Source organism: Camellia sinensis, chromosome 13 (assembly GCF_055761805.1).
Source record: "Camellia sinensis isolate YWXY chromosome 13, ASM5576180v1, whole genome shotgun sequence".
In the NCBI taxonomy this organism is placed as follows: Eukaryota; Viridiplantae; Streptophyta; class Magnoliopsida; order Ericales; family Theaceae; genus Camellia; species Camellia sinensis.
This window is the reverse complement of record NC_138973.1, coordinates 1,055,535-1,078,880: the sequence shown is the minus strand read 5'-3', so window position 1 is coordinate 1,078,880 and position 23,346 is coordinate 1,055,535. Positions and strand designations below refer to the sequence as shown.

Here is a 23,346-nt window from a genome sequence, read left to right as displayed (position 1 = left end):
AAAGAGATTGTAAAGTGCTATAAAAAATCATAGAAAAGTCTCTATAATTGCAAAAAAATCTCAAGAGAAATCTGATTATGGTTATGAGAATCCCAATCCCGATCCAGATAAAATGGAGTTTGGTCCCTCTCAAAATGATGACAGCACATGTAACCCAGCATTAAGATTGGTTCCTTAGTTGATTTTTACACTAAAATAAACCAAAAAAAATACATCAATCTTAACCCAGCATTAAGATTGGTTCCTAAGTATTAACCTTCGGCTGGGAACTTGGCTTCAGGGTTCCCCTTTGAGCCCATTTCAGTATAACCAGGGATTAGGACTATAAAAACTGGCACCTTCAATTCCAATCAATTTTGTTTCAGCCAACCAAAAATCCAGGGTATTTTCAAGGCACCCACACACCACAACCAAATACTTTGATACTATAGATATGCACTTTTAACCTTTGAAATACAGTAACCCACAATTTCTATTTTATCAACGAAAAAGAAGGGTGCCATGTGTGACACTAGGACCAAAGTCAAGTAAAATATGGTAGAGAATAGGCCAATTACCCTAGTTAACACCAAAAATAAATAAGACGTCAATTCCTACTTTGAAGTGTGCCAAATATCAAAACTAAACACCATGTTCGAAAAGGCAAACACCTTGAAATTCCAAGATCAATCAGTCCTGAATTATGAATTATTTGATCTTCCTCCTGACTTTGGCTATGGTAATTTAAATTTCCAAAGTAAAAGTGCACACAAAAAGAAAGTTTTAAAAAGCTCAGGTTTCAAATCAGACCGATGCAAAAAAAAAGGTTCCTAATACCCACAATAACGAGGTATGCACTAATGTCGCGGATCCCGAGGATACTAACGATTGTTATTACAGGAAAAACCGTAAAAGAACCTAAACAAAATTCAAGGGGTGCCAGGATTTCTGTAGGGGAAGCAAAACTTTTAAGTGCGGCTGTCAAGATGGCTTAACTCGGGATGTGTTTAGACTCTAGTAAGGTCATCCAATGACCTATGAACCCAGCTCATACATAATGCACCAACCACCCCTCGACCAAAGCAGAGAAGACAATGAATAAAAATCAAGGCTTTTTTCCTTTTAACAAGAAGCCTATAAACAAAGAACTGATGAACAAACAAAGACTTACAGAACATTCATTCCCAGAATCTCTGCTTACTGATTGCAAAAACATTGACCTTAGCTATGTTGTAGACCAAAATTTATACCTAGGCAAATGAGACTCATTTCTGCCTTATCAGGGCTCACTACATATACCTCCCAAAATAACCAAGCAAGTGGGCTGAACCCAACCAAGCCAAGATGAGAAAGAAGAGGAACTTTTCCCAAGGGAAGGGATCCAATTACCTTGGAGATAGAAAGGGATGATAGATAGAGAGCATTTACATATTATTGAAAAGAACATACCTTCCATCAGCTTCAATACCTTCGTGCCAAAAGAACTTTGGGCAGCGCATAAAAAAGCATCCAAATCCTATTTTTAATTAACCAAATCTCCTCTGGCTAAAACTTTTGCTAGCGTCCACACCTCAAGTTAAAAATGTCAACAGAGTTAGCAAAATTTCAGAAAGGATAATGATGATGTAACTGTCCAAAAGCTGACCACTCTAATAGATCTGTATCAACAAAGCCAACAGAGAATTCTAAATTAGATGGTAATGAGCCTACATGTGTCCAAAGTAGTGTGCATCTTAATATATCCAGCACTTCTAGGTAAATAAAAGATGATAAAGTAGATGTATACTGAACCAAGTTGGTACAGAATAAGTACTTAAAATGAAAGCATACCAGGATCACCTAAGTCAATATATGCCACCTTATATACACCTTTACCTCAACAACATGCATGTCTTGTTTTAGTGAACTCTTTTCCGCTTGCGGTAACGATAACCTTCTCCATAGTCCTCCTCTGAGCCACTTGCCATCTGCCACCTGTCATTACACATATCGTCACTACTGGGCTTTGTGTTGCGCCTAGAATGTCTGGATGTGTGACTGGGGTCTTTGTCTTTGTATTGCTTTTTCTGATCAACTGAAGAGCATGGTTCTAAACCAGAGCCTGAGTGGCTGTGATGTTTCCGATTGGGTTCAATGTCAGACTCAACCCTCTTTCCTCCATAATCTCTTTCTTTTTTAGTCTGGTGATGGCTCCTACTAGAATCACTACCACACTTCCCCTTACTTTCACGCTGTTTGGAGCTTCTACGAGGATGTTTATGCCTCTCTTCACTCCGCCTGTCAGAACTATTGGGCATATCTTCAACTCCTGAATTTGATCTCTCTCGATGGTATGGCTTCCGATCAGATCGGTCTCTTCCAGCAATTGTGGAACATAAATTCTTCTCATGTCTTTCATCAACAGCATGGCTGTCATGATCTACATGTTTATCATGCCGATATTTCCTCTGTGATACACGAGGAAAGCTGTCTTCAGAGTAGCTTGCACTCTTTTCCCTCTCTACACGAGATTTAAACTCATGTGATCTTTCTGGCACATTACAGTGATATCGCTTATTGTAACCATCATCTTCATCATCATAAGATTGTCGTCTGGTAAACGTAGCTTTCATTAGAAATCAGGAGTGCTCATATATAGAAATTCCATAAAACAAAATGAACAGAAGCACAGAACCAACAAAATGCCCCACCAGAGTGTGGGGAGGGGGTATTTTAAAACAAGTAACAATACCAACCATAAGAGAGTACATTCAAAATCAGATAATTTACATTTCAGAACATGATAATGCTAGAGAAAAGAAGACAAAACAAGGCAGGTAAAAAAGCAACAAGGAAGTTCGCAGTAATATCAACATCTAAATCATTGAAGACCAATATAATGAAAGCAAAGACACCATAAGAAATAAGGCACATGAAATTCATGAACCACAATATGTCCAAGAACACTCACCTCTCCTGTCCCCTCTCAGGCACCCATAAAGAGAGAGGAGATATGATTCAAAAAGTAAGAGAAGAAGGGGGGTTGGAAAGAGGTTAGAAATAACTAGTCCATGAGATTGGACCAGCAATTGACCATGAAAAAGGGGACTCTATAAAAAAAAAAAAAAAAAAAAAAGCAAATTTCAGGCAAAAAACGCAGATCTCTTGTATAAATAATGCTAGTAGAAAAAAGATGCAAACTGCCTTATCGAATACTAAAACGAAATGAAATAAAATAGGGTGCCATTATTTCCAATTAAAGACATTTAGAAGCAAGTGATAATCTAATTTATTTTGAAATATATTTTAACAAATTTAAACTAAAACAATGTATATACATATATATCATTAGCCACATCAAGCATGTCCAGCTTCCCCCACAAATGCAAATGCTGCAGACTACAAAGTTATTGCATACTTCTTGCTTCCAAATACTAATGAAGCAAATGTCATTAAAGAAGTGAATGGCCCAAAATTTCCAAATTATACTTAGAAAATATGAGGAAAAAGAACTCCGAAAATATGAGGAAGAAGGAATATATTTCTGTTATATTCAAAACTTCTTATTTTACAAGACCAAATGACACTCCTTATATAGGAGATATTACAAACATCATTATAACCCATTATATGCCACTTACATATTATATATTACCACTATCTACCACTATCATATTATATACATGCCACTATCTACCACCAACACCACTATCATATTCTATACATGCCACTATCTACCACCAACACCACTATCATATTCTATACATGCCACTATCTACCACCAACACCACTATCATATGCCACTATCTTATTATATGCATTAACACAAATTTCCAGCACTCCCCCTCAAGCTGGTTTGAAGATATCTTCCATAGCCAGCTTGCTAGTCAGCTTATCAAATTGCTTCTTGTGTAGTCCCTTCGTTAGCACATCAGCTAATTGTTCACCTGTTGGAAGGTAGGTCATACAGATTATGCCAGCATTGATTTTCTCCTTGATGAAATGTTTATCCACTTCTATATGTTTTGTGCGATCATGTAGAACTGGATTATGAGCTATAGATATAGCTGCTTTGTTGTCACAATAGACCTTCATAGGTGTCGGGTGAGAAAGCTTTAATTCTTCAAGAATTCTTTTAATCCACATTACTTCACAGATTCCATGGGCAACAGCTCTGAACTCTGCTTCTGCACTACTTCTAACTACCACATTCTGTTTTTTACTCCGCCATGTAACTCGGTTCCCACCTACAAAGGAGCAGTATCCGGATGTTGATCTCCTGTCTGTAACACTTCCTGCCCAGTCTGCATCTGTGTATACTTCAACTTGAAGATGTCCATGTTTCTTGAACAGTAAGCCTCTCCCTGGAGTTCCTTTCAAATATCTTAAGATCTTATAAACGGCCTCAAAGTGCTCTGCCCCTGGTGAGTGCATGAACTGACTTACCATGCTGACTACAAAGGCAATATCAGGCCGCGTATGAGACAAGTAAATCAATTTCCCGACAAGTCGCTAATATTGTTCCCTCTCTTTGACTTCTTTAGCCTTGGCAGCTTGTAACTTCAAGTTAGGCTCAATCGGAGTCTCCACCATCTTACAACCAAGCATACCTGTTTCTCCAAGGAGATCAAGAACATATTTTCTCTGATTAACGAATATACCTTCCTTGGATCTTGCAAATTCCATTCCGAGGAAATACTTGAGGGCTCCCAGATCCTTAATGTGAAATTCTTTTGCGAGTTTCTCTTTGAGGGCTGCTAACTCTGCTTCATCATTACCAGTTAAAATGATGTCATCAACATAAACAATTAAAATTGCAATTTTACTGTTTTTTGAATGTTTATAAAATATTGTGTGATCTGCTTGACTCTGCGAGAAGCCACAACTGATAACTGCCTTCCCAAAGCGTTCAAACCATGCTCTTGGTGATTGTTTGAGTCCGTATAATGACTTGTTCAATCTGCATACTCTGTCGCTTCCAAGTCTTTGCTCAAATCCCGGCGGTAGGCTCATGAACACCTCCTCTTCAAGATCACCATTGAGAAATGCATTTTTAATGTCAAGTTGATGTAGAGGCCAATCTGAATTTACTGCAAGAGATAACAGTACTCAGATGAAATTTATTTTAGCAACAGGAGCAAACGTCTCCTGATAGTCGATCCCATAAGTTTGAGTGAAGCCTTTAGCCACCAGTCTCGCCTTGTATCTCTCAACGCTTCCATCTGCGTTACATTTTATCGTAAACACCCATTTACACCCAACTGTTTTCTTGTCTTTGGGTAGATCAACTATCTCCCAAGTACCACTTCTCCTTAAAGCATTCATCTCCTCCATGACTGGTAATTTCCAATTCGGATCATCCAATGCTTCCTGTATATTCCTTGGAACAAACAAGTGTGAAATCCTAGATGTGAAAGCTCTATGGTTTTTAGACAATCTTTGATAGGAGAGGTAATTTGCAATAGGATGTTTAATGCAATTTCGGACACCTTTCCTAATTGCTATAGGAACATCAAGGTCGGAAATAGAAGGAATAGGATTACCTAAAATTTCGATGCCAGAACTCGGGTGGACATTCGGGTCATTAGGATGGACATTCGGGTCATTATTCCTCAAATGAAATCGCTTCCTAGTATAAACCTGACGCTCAGGATTTAGATCATTTTGTAGTACTTCTCCCCCTAAACAAGAATCTTCTTGACTAGGCACCATAGAACTTGGTTCTCTTAAGTGATCATTATCAGACAGATGTGGTTTTTGTGTAGGATAAATGACATTGGGGAGCGGGATAGAAATATCCCAAAAACGGTCTTCTACTCCACTTGTCTCCCCCTGAAGAGAAGTGTTGGGGAAATAGGATTTTGTTTCCACAAATGACACATCCATACTCACATGAAATTTCTTGGTTTGAGGATCGAAACACTTATACCCCTTTTTGTTTGAGGAATAACCCAAAAAACACATTTTATAGCACGGGGGTCAAGTTTTGAACGAAATTGACTAGAAACATGAACATAGGCAGTACATCCAAAAACTTTGGCGGGTAAATCAGAAAACAACCTCGTGTCAGGAAAAAAAGTTTTGAGACAATCGAAAGGTGTTTTGTATGTTAACACCTTTGTAGGCATCCTGTTTATCAAATAAGAGGCTGTTAAAATTGCTTCACCCCATAAATATTTAGGAACATGCATGTAAAACATTATAGCACGTGCTACTTCAAGTAGATGTTTATTTTTTCGTTCTGCAATGCCATTTTGTTGAGGGGTATCCCGACATGTAGATTGATGAAAAATCCCTTTTTTTTCCAAAAACTCACCCAACTGCTCATTGAAATATTCTGTTCCATTATCAGAATGTAAAATACCAATTTTGGTTTGAAATTGGTTTTCAATCATATTGTAAAAATTTGTGAATAAATTTTTCACGTCAGATTTTTTATTCATCAAATAAATCCAACATAAGCGGGTATGGTCATCAATAAATGTAACAAACCATCTTTTACCAGAAAGAGTAGTGATTTTAGAAGGGCCCCAAACATCACTATGAATCAAATAAAAAGGTTTGGAAGTCTGGTAAGGTTTTGGGAAATAAATAGAGCGATGAAATTTTGCAAAAATGCAACTTTCACAATGAAAAGAAGAACAATCAATCCCTTTAAATAATTCTGGAAATAAATGTTTCAGATAAAGAAAACTAGGATGTCCTAGCCTATAGTGAAATAACATTATTTTTTCTCGAACAGAGATTGAACTAGTACTATTAAAGCTCTGAGCTTTTTTATTACTAACAGGTACTTCATCAAAGTAGTAAAGACCTTCAAGCATCCTAGCACGCCCAATCATCATCCCCGAGTTCTGGTCCTGAAATTCACAATGGGATTCAAAAAATGTAACACGACAATTAGAATCCTTAGATAGTTTACTGACAGACAAAAGGTTACAGGCTAAGTTGGGGACGTGAAGAACAGCATTGAGATTAATTTTCTCAGTTAGTTTAATAAATCCTTTTTCCTGCAATAGGTGAAAAACTACCATCGGCTATTCTGATTTTGTCATGACCAGAACAAGGGAAATAGGTACTAAATAAATGGAAAAAACTAGTCATGTGATCGGAGGCACCGGAATCTATGATCCACGGAGAGAAGTTTAGGCAAGAGAAGGCTTTAGGATTTCTACCTGTTTGTGCCAACAAAACACTAGGAGTACCGGATGAGGAGTTGGATTTTATCAGCTTTAAGAGTTGATCAATCTGCTCTTTGTTGAAGGGACCTGAATCGGCTTCATTAGCGGTAGGAAAGCCACGATTCTTCTCTCCTTGTTTGCTGCTTTTCCAGTTGACAGGTTTGCCATGGATCTTCCAACACGTTTCGCGTGTATGGCGAGGCTTGTTGCAAAAATCACACCAGACCCGTGGCTTATCATCAAACCTGCGCTGGTAATTTGCAGCCTTGTTGGCCGCAGCATCGCTAATTAAAGCAGAAATTTCAATTGATTCACCAGTACCTTTTTTCTTAAGCATGACGCTCCTTCGGCTCTCTTCCCTTCTGACTTCGGCAAATACTTCGCCAATGGATGGGAGAGGAGGTCTGCCAATAATTCTTCCTCACACTTCATCGAACTCAATGTTGAGGCCGGCAAGAAACTTGTAAATACGGCTGTCTTCCACAGTTTTCTTGTGGTGGTTGCAGTCGTCAACCGATTTCCATTCGTATGTGTTGAAGATGTCAAGATCCTGCCACAACCTTTTCAACGAATTGAAATATTTGGTGACGGAATCATCTCCTTGACGAATCTCTCCCAACTTCAAAGTTAATTCAAAAACTTGAGATTGATTTCCTAGGTCAGAATACATCTGACTAACATTATCCCACAATTCTTGTGCAGTAGGATAGCACATGTAATTAGAGCTTATATCCTCCTCCATGGAATTGACCAACCATGTCATAACCATGGAGTTTTCAGCGTCCCAACTGTCGAACAACGGATCATTAACAGCAGGAGCCTTCTTGTCACCAGTGATGTAACCGATCTTTCCTTGCCCACGGATATACATCCGGACAGATTGTGACCAGCGGAGAAAATTATCACCATTTAGGCGGATGGTGGTGATTTGGACAGAGTGAGAGTTTGACATTTTCACCGGAATGGCAGCGGCAGGGGTTGAAGTGGTTTCGGACGTGACTTCCGACATGGCTATGACGGTTTTAGGGCTGCTGTGTTTTTTGTAGCTCTGATACCAACTTAGAAAATATGACGAAGAAGAACTCCGAAAATATGAGAAAGAAGGAATATATTTCTGTTATATTCAAAATTTCTTATTTACAAGACCAAATGACACTCCTTATATAAGAGATATTACAAACATCATTATAACCCATTATATGCCACTTACATATTATATATTACCACTATCTACCACTATCATATTCTATACATGCCACTATCTACCACCAACACCACTATCATATGCCACTATCTTATTATATGCATTAACACAAATTTCCAGCAATTATCTTGGACAAGAACATCTCCATTCCTGTGTCATCAAGCAAATGCATCAAAGTTTCAACAATGTAGTCGGATGTAGATAACATAACAAATCTATTAATATTAGGAAGTGCAGCACCCTTCCTAATAGTTGGGGATGGTTGGCGGACCAATGTTTTGATTTGTCAATTTTACCCATGTCATTATTCTAGCAATAAAAAGGACAACACTTTTTAAGTAATTTCAACAAATTTTGAATATACCACGTCTTTTATAACTCCTCGCCACACTCCAATATTCATGCTACTTTATCTTTAGAGGTCTGATCACGTGAATGGGTGCGCACCATGTCACATGCGCATCACATGTGACAATCTCTCCAGTGCAAGAGAAAATAAGCATATAAACCATTTAACTAATGACATGAATTCTACCCCAATCCCCACGCGGTGTGTGTGTACTGAATTGACACTTTCCATCCACACTGTTATTTTTTTGGTATCATTAAAGATTACCTCCCCAGATTCTCATTTGAAAGCTTCCATCTGTTTTCACAATCTCGAAGCTGCATATTTTCTGAATGGGTTAGAGGACGTTCTGAACCAGTTTGTACTTGAGGTGCCAACATACCTCCCATCCTCATGAATCCACTGTAAGATGTCATGCACTTTCAGTGTCAAAAATTTACACATGAATATCCACAAATGTATACATATATTTTGATATGACAAAGCAATATAGAGGAACATGTTAATCAGAAGCAGTCTGTTGAAGCAGCAAGTTATACATGTGCACACAAAAAGATATATTTTATTATGCACCAGACTTGCCTGGGAACAGGTAAGCCTCCATACATAGATGGCATATATGGAGGAACTGCAAAAGGTGAAGAAGGGACCATTCCAGAATTGAAAGGCATCATCCCAGAATTGCCATACATATTAGTGAAGGGCCTGATGGGGGGTAATGGATTGCTATTCCAAAAAGGTGAAGCATAACCTGACATAGCTCCTGGAAACATAGAATTTCCTGAAATTCCAACAATAATAAGACCCCAGACAAGTCTTTCACAATGTCAATGCATATACATGCAAAAGCAGACAAGGCATACACAATCTTTACCTGTTTGAAGCATAGGGTATGGGCTGGAAGCAGCTGGACAGTCTCTTATGAAATGGTCTGGAGAACCACACATGTAACAGGTACGATCCCCCTGATCTCCAACAAATGTAGACCACATTTAGAAATCTCTCTCACAGACAATGGTTAAAAATCTGTAAACCATACAACCACCCACCACCACTGTTACCATCCAAGGCCATCCCACTGCTGCCATCATCAGTGGGCCAGTGCAAGCCATGGCCACCACCAACACATCACCACTCACCCACCCCCCATCACCACCTCTGTCAAAAGCTAAATCAGTCCACCCATCTCACCAAAACCATAACTTTAGCGAACTACAAGTGAAAACCAAACTGCCCCTCTCAGAAAACATCATTGTCACAGTGCAAGTCGAATTTGTGCCCTGATGCAATGCTAGTTTAACACTGTTCAGCACAAATGAAACTGTGTATAGCACAACACATAATAACTGTGCCAATCCCACACAGTTCTCACTAGCACCAAGCAAAGTTCTTATTTGCACTGGACAGTGTTACACTTCCACAGGGGCATTGTTTTCACTTGCACCTGTGCAAGTAAACCCCTCTCGTCCTCCCCAACCCCGATCCAAGCTACCTGCCACCCCTTCTCCCTCCATCACCATCCCAACCTTGCACCATCTCTTCAGCAGCTACCCCAGCCCCTCACACAAACCTCATGCCCACCCCCTTCAAAAACCATAACCATACCCAACTTTCCCCAACCCTTTTTGTCATTCTCTAATGGTGGATGGATGGAAGAGACAGAAAGAGGGATGAAAGCAGCTAGTGGATAGTGGAGCAGATTAGTGTTGGAGGTTGGATCTGGGTCATGACGGTGGAGGCCATCGCTAGAGGTGATGGCCTAGGGGTAGGGGGCTGCCATGGTTCTTGAGAGGGAGGGAGAGAAGAAAAGGGGTGGGAGCTGTCATGGATGGTTGTTATGGGTGACGATGGGGGTATCAGTAGTGGCCTTGGCTGGTGGCCATTGGCGATGGCCGCAGTGGCATGGCTTGTGGTGGTGGATGTGGACATCTGGTTTGGGAAAAGAGCAATTTGACCCAAAAAATAAGATTCATGTCTTTTGCTATTATTTTCACCTATATTCTATTTCCTAAAATTTCAAACCACCTCATATTTTCTGAAATTTCAAAAAAATGTCCCACCGACTTGATAATATTTGCCCTGTTTACCACTGATTTAATATCTTCCCTTTTAATAAAAGGTGGCATAATTACTAGTTAATTATAAGAACAGAAAAACCATTCCTCAAATGCTTACCTTTTTGTGTCTACCAGTAGCCATAAAATTCCTGTCTCCACCTGAAAAGCCATTGTCATCATCAAAACAGATCAAATTTAGATGCACAAATTATGTCCGTCCACAAGAGGTTCAGGTTGTGCAAAATAAACTGTAAAAGTAGAATCTACCTCCAGTGTTAACCCACAATCCCCTCTTTTTGTTGATGGTAAAATCAACTGCAGTGACAAAACCAAGAAACAAGCACATCTGAGTTTCAAACTAAGGAAAAATAATTGTAACAAAGACTACATGAATACAATCATGCATAAAGTATTTGAATTCTAGTTGAGTAAGCTGAATAGCATTAACAATTGAAACCTATGAAACACAAACACTTTTAAGGTGTTGTGTCGAACACCAACACAACACTCATCGGGCACTTCTCAAAACCTGTTGGACACACATCCAACCATATCCTATTATTTAAAATAAAAAATAAAAAATAAAAATCTAGATTCAAATACACTTCAGAGACTTGGGAGACACAGGTGTCTATTGCTCAAACACATGAAACACGTTACAAGTTTGAATAAGATAATTAGAATCCAATGACAAGAAAAACAATTTAAATCTATAAAGCACATCTGAGTTTCAAACTAAGGAAAAATAATTGTAACAAAGACTGCATACATACAATCATGCATAAAGTATTTGAATTCTAGTTGAGTAAGCTGAATAGCATTAACAGTTGAAACCTATGAAACACAAACACTTTTAAGAAGGTGTCATGTCGTGTCGTGTCGAACATCAACACAACACTCATCGGGCACTTCTCAAAACCTGTTGGACACACATCCAACCATATCCTCTTAGTGAAAATAAAAATAAAAAAAGTTCTAGATTCAGATACACTTCAGAGACTTGGGAAACACAGGTGCCTATCGGTCAAACACATGAAATACATTACAAGTTTGAATAAAATAATTAGAATCCAATGATTAAAAAAAAACAACAATTTAAATCTATAACTATTCTCCTCCTTCAGAGTTTGAACTTTAGAAAATAGTGTTGCATTGCATTTTGTTATTATCTTTAAATTAAGCATTATATACATGACATATAATATTATGCTTATATCCAACATATAATAAATATATAAAATCATATATTTTGTGTGTGTCCCCACGTGTCATGCCCCATATTTTTTGAATTATTTTTTTTTTCCCACACTTTAGTGTCATGTCATGTGTCCGTGTCCACACCTCATAGGTTGGAAACATTATTTAACAATAAACAAATCATAGTCATAAAATTGCAGTGTTGCAAAGATCAAGCCAAGTTCATGAGCCAGTACCTTCCTCGTGCACATGACTTTGAGGAAAATTGTGGGGCTGACTTTCCCCTTGAAAATCAGGACAAGCCTCCGAATCGTCTCCACTTCGAAAAACCTCATGATGAGCATATCCAACTCTTTCTCCATCTGTTTGTTTCAACTTGTGTGATAAAGGAGCTGATTTCAAAGCTTTACTCGAACCCAAGTTACTGGTATGAGAACCAGAGCCCCCTAATGACACGTTCTTTTTTATCCGCGACTCATAAACAGATTCTGTCATAATTTGATTGGAGCCTTTTTCTGTTGCAGAGGGAGAAAGTGGCATGTTTGGCTCCCTTTGAAGGATAGTCACAGCACAAGAAAAATCTTTTGCTTGAATTCCAGATTCACCATCTGTGTTTGAATTTTTTAAAAGTTATAAACCTTCAGTGTTTTTCTTTATTTCTTTCAAGCATCTTAATATTAATTTACACACCTGGGGCATATTTATGCAAAGCATTGTCTGCATCACTCATAAGAATTTGAGACTCGAGGAAATGCTCTATTGCTTGCCTAAGAGATAAATTCGGTAACAAATCTTCAACCTTACATTTGCTAGAATAACATTTGGGACACTTTGCCTTCTCCTGTATGACTGCGCGGATACCTGCACCAAACCATAGACAAGATTTCAGCTGCTCATAAAAGATACAATCACTGTCCTCTCTCATGCTTTCCAAACAAAAAATTAGTGCTTGCAGAAAGATCAAGTTCAGTACTATTTTCAACATTTTTAAGTGTTCACTGTTGTTAGAGTCATCATTCAAACAAAGATATCATTGGATGCCTGCAAGTTCAAGGTCATAAACATGTTCTTAAGGTTAAGAAAATGACAATGTGTATATGTTCAATCTAGCTTACTATGACTTGCGGAGCTTACATTTTTCACAAAAACTATGCTGACAGCATGGTATCATTACAGCCTCCTTGAAAAATGTGTTGCAGAGAGAGCATTTCAGTTCTGATGGAAAATCATCATTTTGCACGGCTGGACAATTGGCAACCATCCTTTGATTTCCATGGTGACAAAATATCAGATCTCTGAAGCCGAAAAACATAAGAGGAATGAACAGAAATGCATAAAAAATATTACTTTTCCAGTTTCATGGGTTCTTCGCCATTCAGTTCCACTTTTGTCTGTGAAGTATTTCTTTCTGTGACATTATGATTAGGACCTGACATTATATTGGAGCATGTTAAGTCTAAAAGTGTACAATACACAAGCAATAAATATACAAGGCAACAGTATCAACCTCTAGGAATAGCCTCACTAAGGTCACTTGCTTCAAACACTTGACAACCTACCCTGCTGCACAACAAAAAGCTTCCGAAGTAATAACAAAATATGATAAGTCATGAAAACAAATATCTAATTCAAACAAATGCAACAATTCAAATCCACCAAAAACTTCAGTTTTGTATGAACTAGAACAAGCATTGAAGCTAAGACTGTAAAAATAGGCTCTAGCAGATATGAAAATTTTAAATCCTGGAAAGCAGCAGCACACTTACTATTTCTGCATAAGAACAGTTTATAAATCATGGAAAGAAGCAGCACACTTACATTTTTGCATGAGAACAGTATACCTTTATTTCTCCCCTCAGTTTTAATATGATTTAATTCTTTAAAAACATTACAAATATTGCAGAACACTCACAGCTTAATTTCATGCATACACGATGATGTTAAAGGAAACCGAAAAAGCACTACCAAGCTGGAGAACATGCAATGCATTTTTATGAAAGTAGTTCTCATGTGGTATGATACATTACTGATCAACAAGCCACTTTGAATCATAAATGCTTCATATGAGAAGAGAAAACACAAAATCCTAACACACACACACACAGATCTTAAGGTTTCAAAGATTGCTGATTCAACTGAAGCAAAACTCAAAATTCTTCCCCTAAACCAAACTAAGCCTTGTGTCCCAATCAAGTGGTGACTAGAGTATGCAAAAAAGTATTTCATTATGACCTTTGTACAACTATAATTCGAAGTATGAAAGATTTCAAGTGACAAATTTTACATTGTTATTTCAAATCAATCGAAACTTATCATGGTAAAGCTCTCAAATTCAACCTTTGTTATTTTACATGTATAAATTTGAGTTATACTCCTTGGATGATTGTTGTCCGAATCCTTTCATTTCAAATCTATAAATTTCCAGACGCACCTAAAAGTATTTGTAATGTAAAAAATAAAATTGTTGTATATGTTAATTTATTGCCGTGTCCCTACAGGTCGTGTCTTGATGTTTTTGAAAATTGTCAAGTCAGGAAGCACGTATTGTGTCATATCTGTGTACATATCATATATGCATCTTAGGAAAGAAATTTCTTCTCTACGTGATAACAGTCTCCAACTGAAATGGGAAGGTTGAAAGGTTCGTTCATATCATGTCTTTAGAGCTTTTGATATTTATAAATTAATCACTTTAATCGGCCAGATGAATCAAACATTTAATTAGTATCTAGTAAACATATCTAATACTTGGCAAAGAAAATTACGACTCAACCACACTTCATTACATCCATTTCAACTAAGAAATCATGATCCAACAATTTTGTTGTATAAAAACGTGTATGTTCTTAACCCAATCATAACTCAAACCATTCCCAATGTGCGATGTACAAATAAAAACACTCTGGTTATGGAATATCCATATAACTCAAGGAATGCAACAACACAACCGAACCTAATCAATACAGAAAAAGTGGAAAAGAAAAATATAAGTAAAACACAGAATCTAATGGCTGAGTGGTGTCAGTGTCTTACCCTTATACTATTATATGTAACAAGTTACAAATGCAAGCCAACTGCACAGCCAGCAGATATATATATATATATATAACAAAATAAATAAATAAATTAAAAACAAGAGCAGAGTCATACCTGGCGAGGGCATTTTTTGGCTTCTCATTGCTAATACAGTAGTTCTTATCAAATTCAAGATCAGAGTCAGATAAGGCTGCCTCAGGAATGGGACACAAGTCAACTCCAAAGTCATCAAAGTTGTCCGTTTCTGCATTCTATTAAAATTTTAAAAAGTCAAGAAGTAGAAGGAGATAAAAATTAGGATAACAAGCAGAAACATTAATAAGGTCACAAGATATCATGTAAAGACCATGGGCTTTCCTGAAATAAAACAGCAAAAAGATAAGTCATAGGAAGTCAGAGGAAAACACCAGAAAGGCCTGTCCAATGCAAAAGCCACATTCCGCCTTTAAGATTACATGTTATGAAGCATGAATACTTTTAAAAGGGTGCCGTACAATATGTATACATACATGATATACACAAAAATATTGCCCCGTATCCTGCTTCTAAAAAAATTCATGCTAATGTATCCGTATCGTGCCATACTCATATCCTACATCCTTATTCATGCTTCATACATTACATTTAAAGGTGCTCAAGTTGTACCAAAATCCTATCCCCAGGGTGTTGACACAAATTTCGCAAGTGCAACTGAATTTCGAAACTTCAGTCCACAAACATCTACTGTTTAGTTGTTGAACTAAACAATGTTGATTGTTTGTAGGCTCTCATTTCCAATCTGGTGCTCCAAATCATTAATTATTTGCTTTAAAAAAATAAAAAAATAAAAAAAGACATCTCCAATTAATAGAGAACATAAATTAACATAAAAACAAATATTTAAAAGGAAATATATTTAAGTAGTATAAAAATTTTAATTGAAATCATACGATACAATAAAAGGGTTTGCAATCCTTTTTATCAATAGTACTCCATTTTCACCATGTTGAAGAAAAGCACAGACAATAAATTTGATTTCATTAAAGAGTGCAGAAGAGCTCCACGTGACAGAAGCTTAGCAGATTTCTTCATTGATTTGAATTTAAACCAATTTATGAGAACGTAGTTTAAATTTAAACGCAATGTTAACAAATCCAATATTTCAAATTTAATATTAAATCTTCTAGAATTGTCCTCTGCAGCCTTTTCCACAGTAGGCCCTGACTTGTTGTCCCTTGATTGATTCCATTGTCCCTTGAATTTTGAGGTCCCCACATGGCGTTTGTATAGTTTAGGTCCAAGGTTCTGAGTTCAAAGCATCATTAGCCTATTAAATTCTGGTTAATCCACAAACGGATCTTAGCCCAACCTTAGGTTCCTTAGTAATTATCTAGTTAAAAATTTACGTGCCAAGTGCCAAGTGCCAAGATAGGTTGGGTCTATATTTAATCCACCCCTCCCAGCAACAGTGACCAAAATTATGTCCTCATAGCTTTTCCCCTCAAAACTATCAAAGAATGTAAAACTAGTGTTCTAACTTGAAAGGAGTAATAACGGATATAGCTATATTAGGACATTCCGGAAGACTCCTCTTACCAACAATGCTAACCTAAATCTTTTAAGACTTTTAGTTGTCTAGAAGAGCATGGGGTGAAATATACAAGTGTAACCAAACCAAGCTTTGTGTCCCACTCAAGTGGGATTGGCTACAACATTCTTCTCTGTCAAGGGATATATGTTCAATGAAATATATATGTGTGTGTGTGTATACTTTAGTGTCACATACCAAGGGAAAATATCCAATGGGATTAACGGGGTTGCTGTCTTTCGCCCCCAAGTTCTCAACTGAATTGATGGGTGCCCTGCAAAACAGTCATTACATGCAGAAGTCATTATACTGATAACAATAGAAACCACTTGCAGTCAGATACTCTGCTAGGATGTTCCATTCCAAACCATAAATACATAAATAAAAAAAATATAGAAAGAAACCAAAAAAAGCCACCCATATTTTACTTGATTACCAGTTAATATGACAGGATTCACATTCTATATGATCACAGATATTTAATTCTATATTTTGCAAGGAAATTTATTCACTCAAGTAAACAAAACTAATACTTTAGTATATAATGAGAGCGCCAAGCCAATAGCAGAAACGTACCCTTTTGCTCTCTCTCTCTCTCTCTCTCAATAAAAACAGAGATGCCAAAATAGGATACACAGAGTTGAAGCTGGACAATGAGGACACAGTGAAGTAGTACAAGGAGCAGCCGCACCTGATGAAGGGCATTCTGACTACTGTTGCACCTTAAGCGTCACCATCCTTCCATTGCCGCCGACCATGGTTAGAAAACAAGAAGCATAAGAGACTCACCTGACTTTGACGTACCCGACAGAATACCGGTATCACCAAAATTGACCGAAATTCTCTAGTTTTGAAATGGTATTTGATCTAGTGTGGAATAGCCCAATTCATTGATGTTAAAAATCCTTATATGGCCACAAATTAAACTTTCCAAAATTGCATGAATCAGAATATCATCAATAGCACTCAAATGACACCAAAATAAAAAGTTTTTAAAACTTCTAAAGGCCTGCATGGATTACAACCTAAGATAAGCCTTCTATCTAAAATAGTTCCCAAAAAGAGAAACTTCTAACAATTAATAGTTTCCAACAAATGAAATATCCTAGACAACTAGAAGAATAGGAAAAAAAATAAAACCAGTCACCACAATTAAGGATCCTAATATCATCGAACAAAAAACGCCCATCACATAATGGAATGTTAGGCCCTCATTTTCAACAGCATTAAAATATCACATAAGAAACGGCCGTTAAGGCACCCTACTCTTCCGTTACGACATCGAAGCGTGGTGAAGCGGCCGTTATTCACGTGTAACATTCGATATTGTTGGGAGTACGAGAAAACAAAACCTGGGATGAGGATTCACTATGTAGGCTCAGAATCTTCATGGGGAAAGCAAATATACAGCCTTCTTCAATACCGAGTTAGATTCAAGCTAGATCTACCCATACAAGGTTGTTAAAATCGGAATCTTACGTAAGATCAGTGAGAGTGTCTCGTGGATCAAATCATAGAATCAAATTGAGGATCATAAGATTTTCTACTTTCTATTAAAATGAAGGTGAAAATACAAATCAGGATGATGCGTATTAAAATAAAACAAAAAATCACAAATCCAACGATCCTACTTATGATCCCATACAACCTTACTTTCGGTGCTGCTATAACACCGATCCTACAACAATTTGGATCGTTTTAACAATTTCGGATTGCAATTTTGATAACCATGCCTATACCTAGCAAGCTGATGCTAGATCGAAGCTTTCGAACAAGATCGAAGATCGGGTGTGCACTATGCATGCAACATGTGCCACTTTCAAACTAGATCGGAAGAAGATCGAAGCTTGGGTGTGCCAAAATAGCTCAAACAAGCTCAATTCAAAGATTTTGAACAAGATTGATCACTCCAAGTAAGGTAACAAGATTGAAATTTTCAACTGTTGGGTAACCATTTCAAACAATATGGGTCAGCATTTTGTTTTTGGTTAATTAATATATGGTTGGTTTGGCGTTTCCTTGTAATATGAGATCTATTTCTAACCGTGTAGGATAGTGGAGTGGGTGTTTGAGTGTTAATTAATGAATACTTTTCTTGTGAATGCAATTGCAGTAGAGTGACTGACTAATAATCACAATGCCACGTGGGAAATCGGGGAAAACACCTGGTGATGATATTAGATGGCGATTCGCATATCTCATGCCAGATAATAGGCATAAAATATATTGCAGGTTATGTGAGTGATTGATTACGAGTGGAATCACAAGATTAAAACAACACTTGGCTCGTTTTAAAAGCAAGTTCTACCATGTCCTAATGTTGCAATAGAAATTCAAGAATAAATTATGAAACACCTTTTGGCACACATTTTTCTTATTCCCATTACACATTGGCTGATGCTCCAATATCCATTACACGCAACCATGACCGTTAAACCAACCCATTCCACAACTTAAAACCATGCATAATATGTAAAATTACTAAAGACATGATACTAGAGATTAATTAAGAATGACTCAACTAAGGCCCCATTTATTATAGCTTATGGGGGACACTTGCAACATTTTTTTATTTTTTGAGCACGTCTCAATGTTTCAAATTGACCTTTGTCTATCAACACCACAGAATCCCCCCCCTCTCCACCCGGGGTCCTCCCCAAAAAACTATATATATATGCACGCAAATTATTAAATAGAAGCACACATCCTCTTACAAGGAGAAAAAGGGGTATCATCCTATGCTACATGGGCTCGGCACTTTGGGGCAAAGTACCCTTGTCGACACGACACAACAAGACACGGGTGCGGGTGTAGGATCTGTGTCGGATTCTCCTTTTCTCTCTCAGACAAGGCTCTTTGCAAACGGCGGCAAAAGAAATGAAAGACGAGAGAGCAAGAAAGAGCCTAGTCGCCGTTCGAAAGGACGAAGACATTGGTCGCCAACTTCGATCCCTCTAGTCGCTGGCTTCAACAGCTTCGACTTTCGCGCGATCTACTTCTCTGTCTTCTCTCTCGTCTCTTATCCCTCTCCTCCTCTCCTCTTGTCTCTCGATCTCAATCTCCCTCTCCTCTCTCGATCTCCCTCTACTCTCTCTCTCTCTTCTTCTTTTTGTGTCTTCTCTTCTCTCTGTTCTCTTTTCTCATCTTTGACTTCTCTCTTCTTCTTTTTGTGTCATCTCTCTGTTCTCTTTTCCTATCCTTTTGGTTACATTTATATTATATAATATATTCACTCATAAAAAAAATTAAATAATATAATATATCATAAATAATATAATTTTTATATCTAAAATAAAAATAACTTATTTTATCATATATAATACAATTTATTTTATATCTAAAATAATTTATATAATTTTTATTTATTATTTATATTTTATTTGTTATTTGTTATTTTTTTTTAACAAAATCTGTTATTCCTTAGTTTTTTTTAATTCATCTTCATATAATAAATATTTTAAAAAAAAACTATTTCACGTATACCCGTATTCAAATTTGGATACATATCCACGTATCCTCAATTTTTAATTTTAAAATGCCCGACCCTAGATACGCACTCGCTCCCGAGTCTGTGTAACATAGGTATCATCACATCCTAATGAGTGAATAATAGCATTAGAAATTGTTGTAAATGTGTTACCTAGGCTCTTCTATTTCCCCTAGAGTACCTATGTCCACCGGATATGACATGAGCAAAGATGTGGAATATGTGTCCGACACTTGTACTCAATTTAGACACTCGGATCTTTTAATTAGTTACAATATATAAAAAAGAAAAAACTCATATTTGCTAGTAAAACAACATTTTTAGCCACTCACATGAATTAAATCTAGAAATTTCATATTTTTTCTTAATCCTGTTTAATTTCTAATATATTTCTACATAATTTACAACATCTCATCCGAGAATATTATATAATATGCAATACATATGTGTATATGAAGCGTCCTCGTACCCATACCTAATTTTGAATATATATCCCAAGATCCAAAGATTTAAATTTACAAAAGTATGATGCTTGGATATATAACCACACCCGTTACTCATGCCTAAGTCCGTGTAACATAGGTTGTAACTTATATTTATTACAATTCATGCAATTTTTTGGCCCTCAAAGAAAAAGACTCATGGGAACTATACACCAAGGCAGCATCCAGGGCCTCTCAATCTTTGTATTTGTCCCGTCACATATGCATGGTATAAAGCGACAAGAAAGATATCGAAGGAAAGCAATATTTGTTACGCTTGAATCAATGCATGTGTTTCTTGTGCTAAGACACTTACACCACGTATTTGAATGCAAAAGAAACGTACAACAAAAATCTTCGGGTGAATTCCCTAACGTGCAGAATCAGGTTCTAAGAATATTAGGAATGTTTGTGCATGAACCATGATGGCAGTCAATTAACTACATCAAAAGATCCATTAACTACATCAACAGATCAGGACTGCTCTACTTCAAGTCGAGCGCACATCAGCTGACAGTGCATTATTATTAACTGATGAAGTTTTCAATCAAAGCACATTTTCGTAGTTTCCAAGATTCTTACTTGACAAAGTCATAAAACAATTGTATTACCAGCTATTCCTTGTATGGAAATTAAAGATTTGCTTAAAATAAATTAAATAAAAAAATAAAAACAAGGAACTAACATAGCAGAAGGCACAGATCCTGCAGGAACTCTCTTAATGATTACACTGGAACCGCTGGGAATTTGAAAATTCTCGTCATGGAACTCTGAATTCAATCCAAATAAAGTAAATAAATTAGAACCCAGCAGCAGCCAAATTGAAGTAAAATTGAGATAACAAGCGTGTTGTAGATAAACAAGAAAACAAAATCCACAACTAGGATACAGATTGAGATATAAAGAATGCAATAGACCATGGGCGGTGAGGGCATCGGAGAAGACGAGATCAAAGTCTTGGCAAATGTTGAGGTGCTTGTGGAGGACGATCTTAGACCTGAGGTCGCCAACGGATATCGAAGAACGACCTTCGATGTCAACCGAGTCGAAGTTCACGGAGCTTCTAAATTTGAATCGGATAGACATGCCTATGCCAAATTGGTGACCACCACTCAAAGTATGTGCATATATATATATATATATATAGATAGAGAAAGAGGGAGGATTGTTGTAGTTGGTGGTATATGATGATGAGGATTGTTGTATTCAGATGTGTGAGGAAGGAGAGGAGTATGAATTGGGTTTTTGAGAAGGGAAGACAAGTTACTCCTTGCAGAGAGGACGAAAGAAAGAAGATGGTCCGAAACCTAAATAGATGAATTCAATTGCCCCCAAGCGTTGAATCGAAGCGGTTACAAAGGAGAGAAAGAGTAAAGTCACGTGTTCACAGCGTGCATGTGCTGTCGTTTTCGTAGGGGCCAAATTATCCCCTACCCCTCTCAACTATTACGGCTTTTCGTTTTACCATCTCAAATTAGAAATTGATGTAAAAAAATTGGTAATTTAAGGACTAAAGTGTGTTTTATCCTTTTCGTTATTACCTTTCTATTAGGATAGCTCTAAATACACTCCAAAATATTGGTTGAGTATCTCATGGCAAATTCTATTTTCACACACATAGTTACTTTAGTATATATTTTTTCTCAATGCATACGTAACAGTTTGATTGTTATTTTTTATTTTCATTCTACACATCAATTATGCCAATCATACCCTTAACTCATATATTGTACACACATCTTGATCGCCATGATCCTGAATTGAAGCATTCTCTACGGTTGGCTCTCAAAGGTATAGATGATCATGAGAACAAACACCTACAAGATGATCTTGATGAGGGTGATCAAGATGCAGAAACTGATGATCATGATGAATTTGAGGAAAATTACGTTGTGCGTGGGGATTGCAGGGTAATATATATGAGATGCATGAAGGCTCTGCAAAGAGGATGAAACTATATGCCAGGGTCACGAAGATATTAGTTTAAGGAATTCTTTAATTCTTTAAACTGTACTTTCAAATTTCTCCCGCAAAATACTTAAGCTGATATGAATCAAGTGTTTAATCATTTTTCACTTCAGTTAGAAGAACAGAAGCTACAAATTCAAGCACAAATGTTGGAATTGGAGAAAGAGAGGTTTGAGTGGCAAAAATTTTGTAGGAAAGAAAACTGTGAGTTGGAAATGATATCATATATGAGGATGAAACTTGAGAATATGCACATGGAATTGGATTTGAAACGAAAGGAGATGGATGTTAATGATGATGAAGCTAGGGTTTAGTTTTTCTTACTCAAAAAGTCTACATTGAGATTTTTTTTTTTATTTTTAAAAGGGTATACGGAGAATATTTTCATATAATATTATAAGTGTTAATGGATGTCCAATATAGTTGTTTTAATTTAGGATACAATTGCCATTAAAATAATATTTCATTAAGTGTGTGTACTGAGATAACTAGGCGTGTAGAAATAGAATTTCCCGTTGTCTTCTCTCTTCTTTCTTTTTTTTTAAATTATGTTCTATCCTTAAATTAGATTACCAAAATAGACATCACTTAAAACCCTAACCTCTAACCCTATTATTACCTCTCTTAACTCCGGCCACCACCTCCGCCTACTACCCGTAGCATCAAAGCCCCCTCTCAACCACTTGCTTACACAAATTTGCTTGCCTCTACCTCTTTCTCCTTCGCTACCACCGTCGCCACGTCCTTTCTATCTTCATCGCTACCTCTGTCGCTACAAAGTCCCCCTCTTTTTCTTCTATCTTTTTTTATTTTATTTTTTATAAGTTTTCCATGATATCAATAAATGTGTGGTTGACGAT

The 23,346-nt window shown here is 37.0% G+C and overlaps 1 protein-coding gene across 4 annotated transcripts; it reads right to left on the bottom strand.

The window, feature by feature from the left end:
• Window positions 1-1,386: 1,386 nt before the first annotated feature.
• On the bottom strand, window positions 1,387-21,864 carry LOC114289689 (uncharacterized). 4 transcript variants are annotated; one of them, XM_028233455.2, is made up of 16 exons: window positions 21,436-21,864; window positions 21,204-21,288; window positions 16,748-16,823; window positions 15,097-15,233; window positions 13,454-13,506; window positions 13,294-13,375; window positions 13,081-13,208; window positions 12,637-12,807; window positions 12,183-12,554; window positions 11,017-11,064; window positions 10,868-10,908; window positions 9,567-9,657; window positions 9,275-9,473; window positions 8,960-9,094; window positions 1,855-2,571; window positions 1,387-1,637 (listed from the first exon to the last, which is right to left on the bottom strand). In XM_028233455.2, the coding sequence occupies exons 1-15, from the start codon at window positions 21,602-21,604 to the stop codon at window positions 1,878-1,880; spliced, it is 2,481 nt and encodes an 826-aa protein (XP_028089256.1). In that variant the 5' UTR covers window positions 21,605-21,864; the 3' UTR covers window positions 1,387-1,637; window positions 1,855-1,877. The 4 variants fall into 4 exon arrangements, with proteins under 4 accessions (XP_028089256.1, XP_028089255.1, XP_028089254.1 ...); XM_028233454.2 differs by having other exon boundaries at window positions 13,454-13,509; window positions 21,436-21,855; XM_028233453.2 differs by having other exon boundaries at window positions 13,454-13,524; window positions 21,436-21,853.
• Between the last annotated feature and the right edge of the window lie 1,482 nt (window positions 21,865-23,346).